This window comes from Emydura macquarii, unplaced genomic scaffold (assembly GCF_026122565.2).
Source record: "Emydura macquarii macquarii isolate MOO-44397 ecotype Brisbane River unplaced genomic scaffold, CSIRO-AGI_Emac_v2 contig_3240, whole genome shotgun sequence".
NCBI classification, from domain to species: Eukaryota; Metazoa; Chordata; order Testudines; family Chelidae; genus Emydura; species Emydura macquarii.
In genome coordinates, this window is record NW_027133377.1 from 4,440,114 (window position 1) to 4,454,597 (window position 14,484).

At 40.1% G+C, this 14,484-nt stretch overlaps 1 protein-coding gene across 1 annotated transcript in view; it reads left to right on the forward strand.

The window, feature by feature from the left end:
• Nucleotides 1-14,484, forward strand: part of DCDC1 (doublecortin domain containing 1) — a 383,998-nt gene that overhangs the window by 333,078 nt on the left and 36,436 nt on the right. Inside the window, exons 27-29 of the mRNA XM_067532113.1 lie at nucleotides 3,108-3,266; nucleotides 4,689-4,892; nucleotides 6,977-7,091. Coding sequence (XP_067388214.1) covers nucleotides 3,108-3,266; nucleotides 4,689-4,892; nucleotides 6,977-7,091 — 478 coding nt within the window. The remainder of the gene's footprint in view (nucleotides 1-3,107; nucleotides 3,267-4,688; nucleotides 4,893-6,976; nucleotides 7,092-14,484) is intronic.

Below are 14,484 nucleotides of genomic sequence, written 5' to 3' on the forward strand. Positions count from 1 at the left end.
TGGCACCGAAGTTTGAAAAATTGGTCCTCCCAGTTTAAAGAACATGAAAAATATTTAAGGTCTTAGTTGTTTGCATAGTTGGTAGAATGTATCTAAACCATTTTGGTCTGCAAGTCAGTTTTGAAGTCTCATCAGAACAGATTCTCACAAGATTTTAAATGATTTCTTAGCTATGGATGAGCCATACTATTACTAGGCTATCCTTTTCCACACTATTTTGCAGTTCTTCCTGTTTTGGCCAAAATCAAGCAATGCAGAAATGCACAAACATGAACATTGAAAAATATTGGCACAATTCTAAACCTCCAAAAAAATTAAGTTGGCTTGGGTTGAGTTTCCAACTAGTTTTGTTTTTTTCAAACTTATTTGGCAAACACTTGTAAAAGTAAGAATTAATTTATTTGATTAGTTGTTAGAGAGGAAATTAGTTTACTGATGCATGTTTATAATTCAATGCTTGTTTGATGGATATAAGTAAAAAGCTATGATGCCTTTTATTTCAATATATTAAAGAAATCTAAGTGAAAACACTCCACCTGTAACCTATTAACTTTACAAATTTGAATTATACATGTGAGTTTCAAATCAGATATACATCTGATATTGCAAAAGTAAAAATTATGTGGTTTTTAATTTCAGAAAAAATGGTCTATTTTTATTAAAGGATTATTAAAAGGTAATACAAGTTGGATTTGTAGATGTGTTTTAATACTCAGAGCAGAATATAGATGGGACAGAGGGATATGATTCTCTTGATTGTTCCCTAGAGTTGAAAAGAGTTGATTTTCATGCATTGTCTTTTTGTAGTAAAATGATACTCCACAGCCTTTAAAAAATTGGGTTTCTACAAGACTGTTTAGAGATTTTCTTAATCACACTGACTTCCACATAAAATTACAAGAAAGTAAAACACACTAGTGCAAAGATTGCCTATAATTCGGACATCATTTGAAAGCGCATTTTAAAAATTAACATGCTTTCATTCTGCAGTTCAATCAAATCTTTGTAATATGTACCTTTCCCCGCATAATTAATGTTATTCCATTTGAGATGAATGTCACTTCCTACTGTACAAAGATTTTCCAAAATCTCCACTTCATTACATCCATTTTCAGTGCAAGATTCAAGGCCTCTACAGTAGCAATAATTAGGAATGCATGAAACTGAAGACATTTTGTAACGTTTTTCACAAATTCTTTTTGCCCAAATGTACTGTTTTCATGACATTTTGCACATCCAGTGGTGTGAGTGTGAAGCTTTGAAATGTTGCATATTTTCAGTCAAAAAATCCATTTTTAAGTATAAAAATTTAACAAAAACAAAAATAATTTTAATTGGCAAAAAATAAACCCTCAGTGTACAGGGCAGCCAGCATCTTGTAAGATCAAGCCTATTAGCTGAATCCATATTCACTGAAGTCAATGGGAGTTTTTCTGTTGATTTTAATAGACACTGGATCAATCTCTATGAGAACTGTGGCTCATAAAACTGATTTGGCTAGCTGTACGAAGAGAAGAGGAAGTTGGGAGAGCTAATGTTACTCTGAAAAAGGGACTAAAACAAATAATGATTTCCACAGCAATTTTTATTTTAATATTATTGATATTTATATCATTTAAGAAAATCCATAAATTAAACTTCCTATACTTTGTGCAGCTTCCTTGAAGAAGGAGGGAGGTCAAGTGAATTTAAAATGGGCAATTCATAGTATCCAAATGAATTTGAAAATATCATGAATTAAGGAATAGGATCTTGGGTTCACAAATCGAATTTAATTTTTTTTTATCAACAACTAAAAATATTTGTTATCTCCCACAACCAATCACAAATAAGATCTCACAATGAATGTTGAGTAAAGGTATAAGATAAAACTCTAATGATGTTTAGAGATGTAAAAATGCAGGCAAAAACCAACCCCCCAGTAATACAGCAAGGTCACATCTCTCCAAAATTTTTCCAGATTTGTGAATTTTAAGAAATTAAATTTAGTGTTCCATTGGGCCCTTTTTGCTTCATTATATTGTCTGTATTTACTTTATCCAGTGCTCAAGTAGACACAGAGTCCATTTTAATCTCTGTAGAACATTTAAAAAAACACCTTGTCAGCTTCATAATCCCACTAGATTCTTAACAAAATTATTTCAAAGTAAAAACATTCGGCCTGATTCAACATTCCAGTAATCCAGTTTAAACTGGTGAAATTCTCCTGAAATTAATGTAGTTACACTGGTATAAAACTGGAATAACTCAGTTTCTTTTTCAGACAGTGAAAGAAATGAGTTGTTAAAACAGAGGAGGTGTGAAGAAAGCTTGAAGTGTATTCAGTTAATAGTGACACTCTAGAAAGAGATTGCATTTACTGATTATGGCGATAGATGGCACTCTTTTCTTAAAGGTTAGAAAGGAGGCTTCGAATACTGCATGTCAGCAAAGAATCAATTATAAATGTATATATATCTAATATAAAATTATAAATCATATACTTGCAATTATTGCTGTCTCATAGCATAATAGTCAGTGATGTACACATTTGTGAAACAACACTGCTCAAAGTAAATGTGAAAGAATACCTGAGGAGGCTACTCTGCTAGGGCCTGAGCCAGCTCTCAGCAAAGTCAACAGAATTATTTCTGTTAACTTCAGTGGGAGCTAGACTAGTCCACCAGTCTAGAAGAAATTCATACAACTGTGTATGAAAGCATAACCTTTCATTCAGCTTAGTGTCAGTGATAAATATAATATTCTGTGTGATCAAGGAATTTCTTATGTGATGAGAACAAAAATCTTGGTTACTTTATGGAGAGCCCCTAGGTACAATCTAGGTATGTCAATGGAAATTTTGCCATTGATTCAGTGGAGCTAATATTTCATCCCATATGTGAACCTTATTACACAAATTATGGTCCAAATCCTTCAATTTTTACTCAGAAAAAGCTCTCGTTATTGCAAGAATGCAAGATCTAATTGTTTTACTTCTAGTTAACTTGTAAAGTATCTCTTCAATGCAAATTATTTTTTTTAAAGAAAAACACTTAGTTTTTAATGCAAAACTCCAGTCTCTCACTTAATTTTCCAAATTCCCATTTTATGGCTTGTATGCTTTTCAGTAATTCACATGCAAAATCACATCTTAAAGCAGATGCTTGGCATATGAAGTCCCAGTATTCCTGGCAGAAAAGTTCCTATGATTTTGCTGAGGATGACAGCTTTCTGAAGGACAAGGATAAAGAATTTTTTGAAAATGCAGAGTTTTTTCAGAAGTACAGGTCAGAAACAATTATAATTATACAATATACTTGATACACATTTGGACAATGTAACACTGAACCCCTCCCTCCCCCCACCAAAAAAAAAATCACAGATCCACATACCATACCAAGCTCTGCTTCCTTGTATTTATTCACCCATATTCTGTACTTCCTTACTCAGGAGGAACTCCTTCTGACAGTAATGAGACTTTACCACTGTAAGAGAATTTAGTCCTCGATGAAGAAACTTTTAGAATTATGTAGAAGGAGTTAGATGCAAATCTCCCATTAACATATACTTTCCTATGACATTAACTGAAAAATAATCCTTTCCACCTCATTTTTAAAGGTTCCTTAACCTTTTAAAGGTTCTGGTCCTTTTTTATGGGTACAGTTTTGTGGACAGCTCTTATGGGGCACAAAAGAAGATATATTGACATTCAGGGCCTAATCCAATGTTCATTGGTGTAATAGTGAGTCTTTACATTGAGTTCAGTGAGCATTAGTTCAGGTTCCTAACGACCTAGTTGCCAAGTGCAGTCAGACAGGTAAATATAGCTCTATGTTTTTATTTGTTTCCTCAGTTAGTGTCCAAAGTTACAAGCCACAGCAGATTGCAAGTTTGTGATAGGAGTCTGGATTTTAAAAATCAGGCCTTTGATATCCAGACATTTAACATTCATTTGGAAAAATCTCCCAGCCAGAGGAGAGAGCACACCAGGGAAGGGACAAGAGGAAGAAAATATAGGGGGAGAGGCAGTAGTATGGAATATAGATAGTGAGTAGATAATAGAAAGGAAAAAGAGAAGAACTTGAAAATACAAGTAGGGAAGGAAATCCTTAAATTACATAAAATGAAAAGGAGTCAAAATGTCATTCAGAAAAGATACACTGAGATCAAGCGATATTCACTTGAGCTCACTCGAGCATTGCTGTTCTGGAATTCATTGCCACCATAATTTTAGGATATATTCATTTATTTCCTTGGAGTTCAGCGTTGCCTATCATTTATCTGCATGTTACCTGCATGTAACTAGATTTACTAGAATGACTATTTAAAAGTCAAGGATGTAGCTGAACTACATTCCAATTAGCCCTTATTGTCCATAGCACATTTATTCCAGTTTTCAAAGAAGCAGAAATAGGCAAACAGCCAAATTAAGGTGGTGTTTGCCTCTTTGTGCTTTTCAGAGAGCCGGTATAATAGAACTAATGGCAATAAACATCAGTGTGCTTTTCACCTTTGTTTTGGAAATAGCTTTCCTTATACTTCTTCCTTTGTCCATCCTCTCTGTTCCTCTCCCTGCCCCAACATACACACTCTCTTGATGTATTCTTGATCATTGATGTTCTCCTGCTCACTGTTGCATATAGTGAAACTCAATGACATGAAGTTCATAGAGCATTTTTCTAACCCTAAATACAATTTTGTTTATTCAGACCTCAACCAAAGCTGAGTGCAAAATTACAGAAGGCTCACCATCAACAGTTTGAGTTTAGAGACAAACAGATTGTAAACTGTGCATTCCCAGGGCTTGTTTTGGGGGTACAGGATGCTGACCTGCATGCTGGGACTGAAGTTATTTTGGTGGAAAAAAAACCTGATAATACCAATCAGCGCTGGATATGGAGAGATTATGACAGGTACAAGCATGTTTGCTGATATTTAAGACTAAATGTTATAAAGGGAAGCTTTATCGATTATACATTAAAACACAATTTCAGCTCTGTGGACTGTCATCTAGTTATTTGAGGTTATTTTTAGTGTGTTTGATGGGAAAGAATTAGGTTTAGGATTTTTAATAGGGCCTCACTAGTTCTTCTTTGATCATTTTCTTGTCTTACTAGCCATTAATTTACTGCAAAGAATCTCATAAATGAATCCCTAGTGTAGAAAGCTAAAGATAGAGAGCTTTAAAAGACCTATATCAAAGCAACATTCCCTCCAGTCAAGGGAATCCCTCACCACCGCCATGAGTGCTCCTTAACTCAACCACTGGGGGGGACAGCAGTATGAAGTGCTGTCTTCCTCACAGGCCATTCGGTCTAAGCACAAAGATGATCCCAGAATCAAAATATGGATCTTCTGAGGCAATGTATTGCACTGCTACTAGAGCCCCAGACCAGTACTGATTTGAGAAATCCAGAAGCACTGTGTCCTTCAGAAACAGGAAAGGAAAACTTCAGTATGCATACGTCATTCGCCTTTGAAGGCAATGACATACTGAGCATGCTAAAAATGCTACTGGTTTTATAGACTGCTGTACAGTACTTATCTCTCCTCCTCCACTTCTTTCCCCCGAGAGGTGAAATCCACTGCAGCAGCATGACAGAGGATACATTAAACAAATCAGTGGGCCCACAAAGAGAAAAAAGCTGCACCGTTCCATCGCTAACAGTATAAAATCAAAGCAGCCGCCTTAAGTAGAGAAAAAAGTGTCTTTCTCCATCTGCTCCATCCCCTTTCAATTCTCTAAATCAAGGCTCCATCCTGGATAATGCATGGATCCCAAGAACGTAGGACTGTCTTTTCTGTTTTTTCAGTGTATTAAAAAGGTTGGTAGCTATCCCAAAAAATCTATTATATCTCATCTTTTGCAACCATTTTGTATCAAATCCTAAAGCCAAGGGAAATTGGCCTGCATGCCTATTTTGATATGAATCCAGGGAAAACTTCTGGTCCCACATTATCTCCCTCCCGCCAATAGGACCAGACTCCCCCTCTTTACTTTTCAAGTATCTTCCTAGTAGAACCAGTGCTCTTTTACCTCCTTTTCACCTCACCTTCTTCTGTCTTTAGAGGCATTAAACTGGCCCCTCCCCAACCCAGAACTCCAGGAGCCAGATAGTTGTCCTGCTTTCCCATTTGGAGTCTCTGTGGTTTTAGCAAGGCAGGCTTCTTCCCCTCCATATCCATAGCAGATGGGTGGCCAGCCTGACATGCTCTTCTTGCATCTGAGGAACTAGCAATATTGTATATGGAGGTTTTGCTGTTTTTAGGAAGGGGTATTAGGTATGGCTTGGAGAGTCGCCCTTCACATACCAGTGCAGGACTCTGAATGCTATTAAGAACACAGAGCTTTCTCCTGCATCTTGGAGGAGGCAGTGATTTGTGTACTATTAGATGGATGTAAATTTAAGAATATAAGCATTTGTTTGCGTTAGACAAGCTTTTCTCATGTTAAGGTGGAGAACAGCACCTAATCCTAGCACAGTTGATGTTACCATACTTTGTTGGCCCTTCTTCAGTGTGCATGAGATATTATCCCAGACTGAACTGCATGCAGGTAGGGAAACCCCGGAGCACTCAAGAGATTCGGGAGCAGAGAGGAGCCCATTAACACATCATCAGGTCAAAGGAGAGGTGTATCTAGCCATTGTGTGTGCAGGGAGGATGGAGAGAGGCATGAACATATTTCCTGTCTTTGGTCCTTAGGCCTTTTTTTGAGGGGGAGAAGAAGAAAGGAAGGTTCTCCAAAAGTGAGGGAATGGGGCAAATTGGGGGGAAAGAAGAGGGTGTCCTGTTGGGCAAAGGATAGTGCCAGGACCTTTGTGAAGAAAGACAGAAACTCACTAAGTTTGTAATTCGTTCACTCAAATTGTGCTTTGAATGTAGAGTTTGGGGTAAATCTGAAACGCTAAATGAATGCTAGGGGAACTAGATCCTTGTGAAACAAACCCACCAAAGTCTGTGTCAGCATTTTCATATGTTATTTTTCTGTTCTTAGGACATTTCATTTGATGAGTGATCCAAATCTAGTGCTAGCAGTGTCAATGCCCAGCATGCAGACTGGATATTCAAAGAGTGCACTGGACATTCAAGGGTGTGCTGCTGTTCTGCAAGTAAGAGATTATGTTTAAAAGAAGAGACAAAAATTGTTGCTGTACACTAGATAATGACCAAGGATTCAGTCAGATTTCCTTTGAATTCAGTGTAATCAAGATCAGCTTCAAATCACATTTTCTTTGAATAGTGCTTTGTGTACTATAGACAACACATGAAGTCCAAAGGCTACAGCTGTTGCAAAGATTTAAAATAATTCCATCCAGTGAATTATCAATAAAATAACATGAAAGTTAGATTCTAGAGTCCAGAAATGCCAGTGTAAAATTTCATGCATATTAGTTTTAAAATAAGGAATATTTAAAATCAGCATTTTGAAATGTGAGTAACAGTGTATCAGGATCAGGCACTAAGTCTTTAATGCAATTGATAAATAGGGACTACAGCTTCTGTCTCTAATACTGAATATAAATAATTTCAGTAATCTTTGTCAATGTCTTTCTGACATCAGTCAATGAAATAAAAACTGCCACAGTTTGACATTTGGTAGTACAATCAGTTTCATAGACTATATACATATATTTTCCCCAAACTAGTTTTTATTGGAGACCAGTTTGCTCTTGTATGTACTTCCACTCTTTTTGTGACAGCTTTATCTTTTGTTTCTTGCAGCAATTAAGGCCAGTTGCTGGAAATTACTCCTATGAGTAATAATTTACATCAAATTTACATCATAATTTACATGCATTAGAGTTTGCAGAATAAACCCTTGGTTTGTGATAAATATTTTAAAGTTCATGCAATATAATAAAAGTGAACAATGTTAAATTGACTCTGGGGAACGCTTCCCTATTCAGCTCAATTAAATGATTTGTATACTTCAGTGGTTCTCAGGGATGCTGCCATTCTTGCACTCTTTAAACCAAAAGGGAAGGCTCACTTACTTTGCCCATTGTTTTCAGCTTTTTGCTCAGCATAGACATTATTAATAATTTCACATACAGATAGTCTTGCAATATCTTCGTCTGGGAACAGGTGAACTTGTTTTGCCTCATTCTGAATGCTCTTCATCATCCTGTGTTCAAAGAATTATTTCCAATGAAACAATATTTTGAAAATGGAACTGAGATGGATGAGTGAAAAACAAATGTAGAGGGAGATGGTGGGGAAAAAAGGGAGCAAAGAAAGGGATACAGAAATAATTACGGAATTGATACTGCCATGTAGCAGACAGCCACTTGTGTTTTTCAGAGTTTATTATCTCTAATACACAGGCAAAGAAAATGCTAGCAAGTTGTGTTTTTTTAAAAATTAAATCACTACAAAACAATAAGCCAAATTCTGAAGTGATGTGTAAGATAGTGTAAGCTAAACTTCCTTACATTTTGATTCCTTTACACAGAGTTAGACTTTCTTAAACCGACTTCCACCTGCGTAAGGATGTGTAAAGGACTTTACATTATTGTAACTTATTGCCAGAAGAAGGGATGAAACAGTGTAAAGTACAGGGTAGCCTGCTTTAACTTACATTTTACATCCTCCTGTTAACTGCTATTCTTAGTACACTCTTCTATTCTGGCTCCTTGATATGTGAGTTACACCATCTTAGCTCACTTACACTTAGAATCATTGAACCAACTGTAGACACGATGTGCTAACTCAATGTGGGTCAAAGGGAGGCAAGAGGCAGTCTGTTTTCTTGTAACGTACATGTTGAGGGGGAGATGCACAAGGTGATACAAGCTATTCCAGTTTAGACTCCTTCAGGACTTACTTATACTCCTCTCTGAATTTTGGCCCCAAGAGTTTAAATTACAGGAGAAAAGATTCATGCACTCAGATGGTTTTTTTGAACTCCAATCAGTAGTCTGGATGTTTTGAAAAATCTTGAATTCTTCTTTGAGTGCTGGTCTCTATGTGGATTCCAACGTGGGTGCGCATGCATGCCATGCGCTGGAGCCAGAACTGTTGACAGCAGTGTTCATTGACCTGCATGCATGCCTTCTGTGGCCTACGTGGTCCATTGGAGGTTTCCTGCGGCTCTGCGGGTCAGCACCCTTCAGTTTCCTCTTACCTCCATGATCATTCTCGGTGAGTGATGAGCATCAACACTATTTATACTGCCTGGGTGAGACCCACATAATTACGCGGTGCTCTATCTATTGCTCCTTCCCTTCAAAAACACAAGAGGCAAGATAACTCCGGCTTAAGAAACACCTAATGGAAGAAGCAATGCATCCGCATACGCACCAGGAGGTGTCACCGATTGACCCGCCAGAATGCCCAACCTCACTGGAAGTTCCTGCGTCACCAGCCGCAATAGCATCAGTGGCACCTACTAAAAGACACCGCAAGAAACATAGTCACGAGAACAAAGGTGGATCCCCGAAAGGGACCACTTCTAAGTGCCGCATTCCCCCACTGAGCCAAGATCAGCCCGGTGAGAAATCATGTGCAGACTCAGTGGCTCCTGTGCCCAAACAGGCAAAGGTGGATAAAAGGTCAAAGCATCTAGAAAAGCCCATAACTCTGACCGCTATTGGAGTTCCCTCGGAACACAGGCGACAGCCAACCCCACCGGAACTGCCACATTAGCTGCAGGTGCTGCACACACTGGGCCGCTTCTGACCTCTAACTCCCACAGCAGAACTCTTGACTGCCGCTGGAAGGTCCTTCACACCTCTGTGAGACACAGGGTACTATGCGACCCCCATCTCCAACCAACGAACCGCTGCTGCTGTGCCATCCATTTGCAATACGACATCTTACTGCTCCATCAGCACTGCTGGCTCCACTCGCTCCGCTGCCTCTGCCAACTCCACTCACTCTTGACAGCTCTGCCCTTACCAGACCTGTTGGAGCCCGAATGGTCCTGAGAACCAGAACCACATTTCTCCCCAGAGTGCTCACGTAGCCCGCACCTTTGCAAGTACCACCTCAACACCAGTGGTTCAGGTACCCAACAGCCTCACCAGCAAGACCACAACAGAGGCCCTACTGGCATGGGTAGGACTCATACTACAAGCAGGGAGCTCTTTCTCATCCTCCATCAGTATACATCGCACCTTCAGTATAGAAGGAATCACGGAGCACCATAGGACTGCCGGTACCGACAGAACCGCTGAAACTGATGGAACCACCACCATCATCACCAGATGAGGCATCATCCCACCATCATAATCTCCAGATGATCAAAACCTCTTGAGGCACATGGCAATGACCCTAAAATTACCAACAGAAGATGTCCAGGAATCACAAGTTAAGTTCCTTGAAATTCTTCAACCAACGGGTCCATCTAGGGTTGCGCTACCAATACATAATGTCCATCCGACAGCTGGCACAGACAATGTGGCATACCCCAGCTTCCTGCGCCCCAACACCTAAATGGCAGAAAGAAGATACTTCCTTCCCGCAAAAAATACCGACTTCCTTTTTATACACCCGCTGCCCAACTCACTAGTGGTGCAATCAGCCGTTCAGCGAGCCAACCAGCAGCACCCTAGGATCACCCCCCCAGATTGGGCTGCAAAGAAGTTGGATTTTATTGCCCGCAAGGTATATTTGTCTGCTGGCCTACTCGTGACCATCCAGACCTTACAAGATCTCTTTGCTGACCTCAGCATATGCATCAACAAGGAGAAGTCTGTCTTTGTACCCACCAGAGAGCTCATGTTCATTGGGCCATATTGGATTCTCGAGCGGCATGTGCTTTTTTCCCCAGAGACCATTTATCTGCCCTCACAACTATCATTACACGGCAGCAACACCATCCACACACGTGTCCGCCTTTGCCTGTCACTCCTTGGACACATGGCAGCATCCACACCAGTCACCTTGTATGCCCGGCTCCATGTGAGATGCCTTCAACATTGGCTAAGAAAGGTGTATGGTCCACAGAGGGACCACCTGAATAAATGAATTTCCCTCCCTCCACGGGTGCTAGCCTCCCTGTTATGCGGGCACGACCCATCCAGGGTTATGGTGGGCATTCCCTTCCACCAGCCCAGCCCAGACGCTACCCTGATGACAGATGCCTTGCTCACGGGCTGGGATGCCCATGTACAGGGGCAGACAGCGCAAGGGCTGTGGTCCCCCAGAGAGGCATAGATGCATATCAATATCTTGGAAATGAGGGCGGTCCTACACGCATGTAAAAAAGCTAATGAGGTCCTAGGATGCATCAGATGAGGTATTTCCAGTAGAGATAGGGAGGTGTTAGTACCGTTATACAAGGTGCTGGTGAGACTTCATCTGGAATAGTGTGTGCAGTTCTGGTCCTCCATGTTTAAGAAAGATGAATTCAAACTGGAACAGGTGCAGAGAAGGGCTATTAGAATGATCCGCAGAATGGAAAACCTGCTTTATGAGAGGAGACTCAAGGAGCTTGGCTTGTTTAGCCTAACCAAAAGAAGGTTGAGGGGAGATATGATTGCTCTTTATAAGTACATTACAGGGATAAATATCAGGGAGGGAAAGGAATTATTTAAGTTCAGCATTAATGTGGACACAAAAACTAATGGATATAAACTGGCCATCAGGAAATTTAGACTTGAAATTAGACGCAAGTTTCTAACCATCAGAGGAGTGAAGTACTGGAATAGCCTTCCAAAGGGAAAATGGGGGCAAAAAACCTAGCTGGCTTCAAAACTGAGCTTGATAAATTTATGGAAGGGATGGTATGATGGAACAGCCTAGTTTAGCAATTGACTGTCTTTGACTACTGGTGGTAGATATGCCAATGGCCTGTGATGGAAAGTTTGAGGGGGTGGGTTCTGAGTTATTACAGAGAATTCTTTCTTGGGTGTCTGGCTGGTGAGTCTTGCCCACATGCTCAGGGTTTAACTGATCACCATATTTGGGGTCGGGAAGGAATTTTCCCTCAGGGCAGATTGGCAAAGGCTCTGGGGTTTCTTCGCCTTCCTCTGTAGCATGGGGCATGGCTCACTTGCTGGTGGATTCTCTATACCTTAAAGACTTTAAACTATGATTTGAGGACTTTAAAAACTCAGTTATAGGATAGAGGTTTATTACAGGAGTGGGTGGGTGAGGTTCTGTGGCTTTCATGGTGCAGGAAGTCAGACTAGATGATCATATTGGTCCCTTCTGACCTTAGAGTCTATGAGTCTATGTCACGAGTCCTGCTCCAGGGCAAACATATTCAACTCCTTACAAACAACATGACAACAGTATTTTATATGAACAAGCAGGGGGAGTCAGATCCCTATCTCTTTGCAAAGAAGCAGTCTGACTATGGAACTGGGGCCTGCAACACAACATCACATTGCAGGCAGCACACTTGCTTGGTACAGATGATGTCCTGGCAGATGTGCTGAGCCGCGCCTTCCATTACAATCACGAGTGGGAACTTCACGACCCCACGCTTCTAAACATCTTTCAACGCTGGGGTACTCCCAGATGGGACCTCTTTGCCATGACCAAAAACAACAAACTCCCCTCTTCTGCTCTGGGAGGGCATTAGGACAAGGTTCACAAGGAGACACCTTCCTCATTTGATGGACACCAGGCATTCGGTATGCCTTTCCACTAATTCTGCTCATCCCATAGGTACTCTGCAAAATGAAACTGGACCAGGCACCAGTCATACTCATAGCCCCGTCCTAGCCCCCATCTCCATACAGATTACTGCTCGCTATGCTTCCCACATTGGAATCTACATAGGGACCAGCACTCGAAGAAGAAAGGGAGGTTACTTACTGTAACTGATGGTTCTTCAAGATGTGTGGTCCCTATCTGGATTCCAATCCCGCCCCCCATCCCCTCTGCTTCATGCTCAATACCTGTTAGTAAGAGGAAACTGAAGGGGCATCAATCCGTGCAGCCACAGGAAACCTCGAATGAACCATGTGGGCCACAGGAAGTGTGCACACGGGTCAATGAGCCCTGCTCTCAACAGTTCCGACTCCAGCGCCTGGCGAGCATGTGCACCCATGTTGGAATCCACATAGGGACCACACATCTCGAAGAACCATCAGTTACAGTAAGTAGCCTCCCTTTCCATATAGCTTCTCATTCATATTTCATAAGACAAGCTGCCATGCAAGATAAAGTTGTTGCTGAAATGGCTTATTTTCCCTGGAGGGCTTTATATTGTTTTGTTTCATGAATTAAATAATTTTTTGCACCAAAAGTGGTTCTTAGTACTTTAATTTCTTTACCTGCATAGTACTAAAGAAAGCCTGCTAGACCAGCAGAAACTGTCACTCCAACTATATAATAAAATATTGTTTGTGCAAATATGCATTTGGGATGCTGGCATCGACTGAGAAGATTGGAAAAAATATCAGTCACATATTTTGAAAAATATCAGTAGCCCTATAATTAATGACATACGGTATATAATTATGTAGGAAACAGCCATAGAAATTAAATAAATTGATTCTATAAATTGATATTTCCTTTTCCTTTAAGTATTGTCAGCACAGATCCCTATTGTTGGGATATACTTAAGAATTACAGCAAAACCCAGGATCCTCTGGAAAGTTCTGACAATTTGAGATAGGGAGACACATGAACTTTGACTCAAGCTAAGGAATATTTTAGGCAAGGTTACATAAAAAGGAAGAGTCCCCTATGTACCCTGAGTTCATTTCAGCTATCAAATGGAACTGTTTCTAATCCCTCAACATTCTTAGCCTGATGACATTTTTTCTCTTTCTGTCAGTCATAAGTAGTTTGTTGTAAATAATTAAGATATACTGTTTGTTTTAATTTGAGGAGTGTCTCCAAAGGAAGCAGTATATGTAAGGGTTTCCCAGAACTTCGTTTCCAGGAATCACTGCTATCTATCTATCTTATATGGTTCCTATTACTGTAGCATCAGGGTGCCTCTCAATCTTTAATGTATTTATACTCACCTGGTATAAAACCCTGGTGTGGTCAGGAAGTGCTATTACCCCCATTTTATAAGGCACAAAACTGAGGCACAGAGAGACTAAAGCCTAGCTCTTCCAAGGTATTTGGCACCTAACTCTTACTGAATCAATTTGGGCCTAAGTGAATTGCCCAATGTAACATAAGAAGTCTATGATAAAATAAGGTCTCCCAAATCCTAGGCTAACACCCTAACTAATGATCCATCCTTCCTGTCTTCCATTTGCTTATGACCCCATTAGGTTATTTGGTTCTTCTGCCATGATGGCAGATACCAGAAAGAAGGCCAGGTTTAATTATTGCTCGTTGCTGCGGGCAAGATGTTGATGTCAGACCACCTGTTTACATTTTCAGTTACTTAATAGTCTATTTTTAATAACAGCATTTTATGTTTCTAGCACCCCTTTTATCCCAAAGGATCACACAGCACTTTAAAATTGCTTATATACATACACCACTTCTGAAATGCAGCCACCTCTATGGCAGAAGATTAGCCAATCCACCATACAACAGTGAGTGCAGGGAAAAATTTTGCCAAAGATGCTGGAGCAAATACCTACT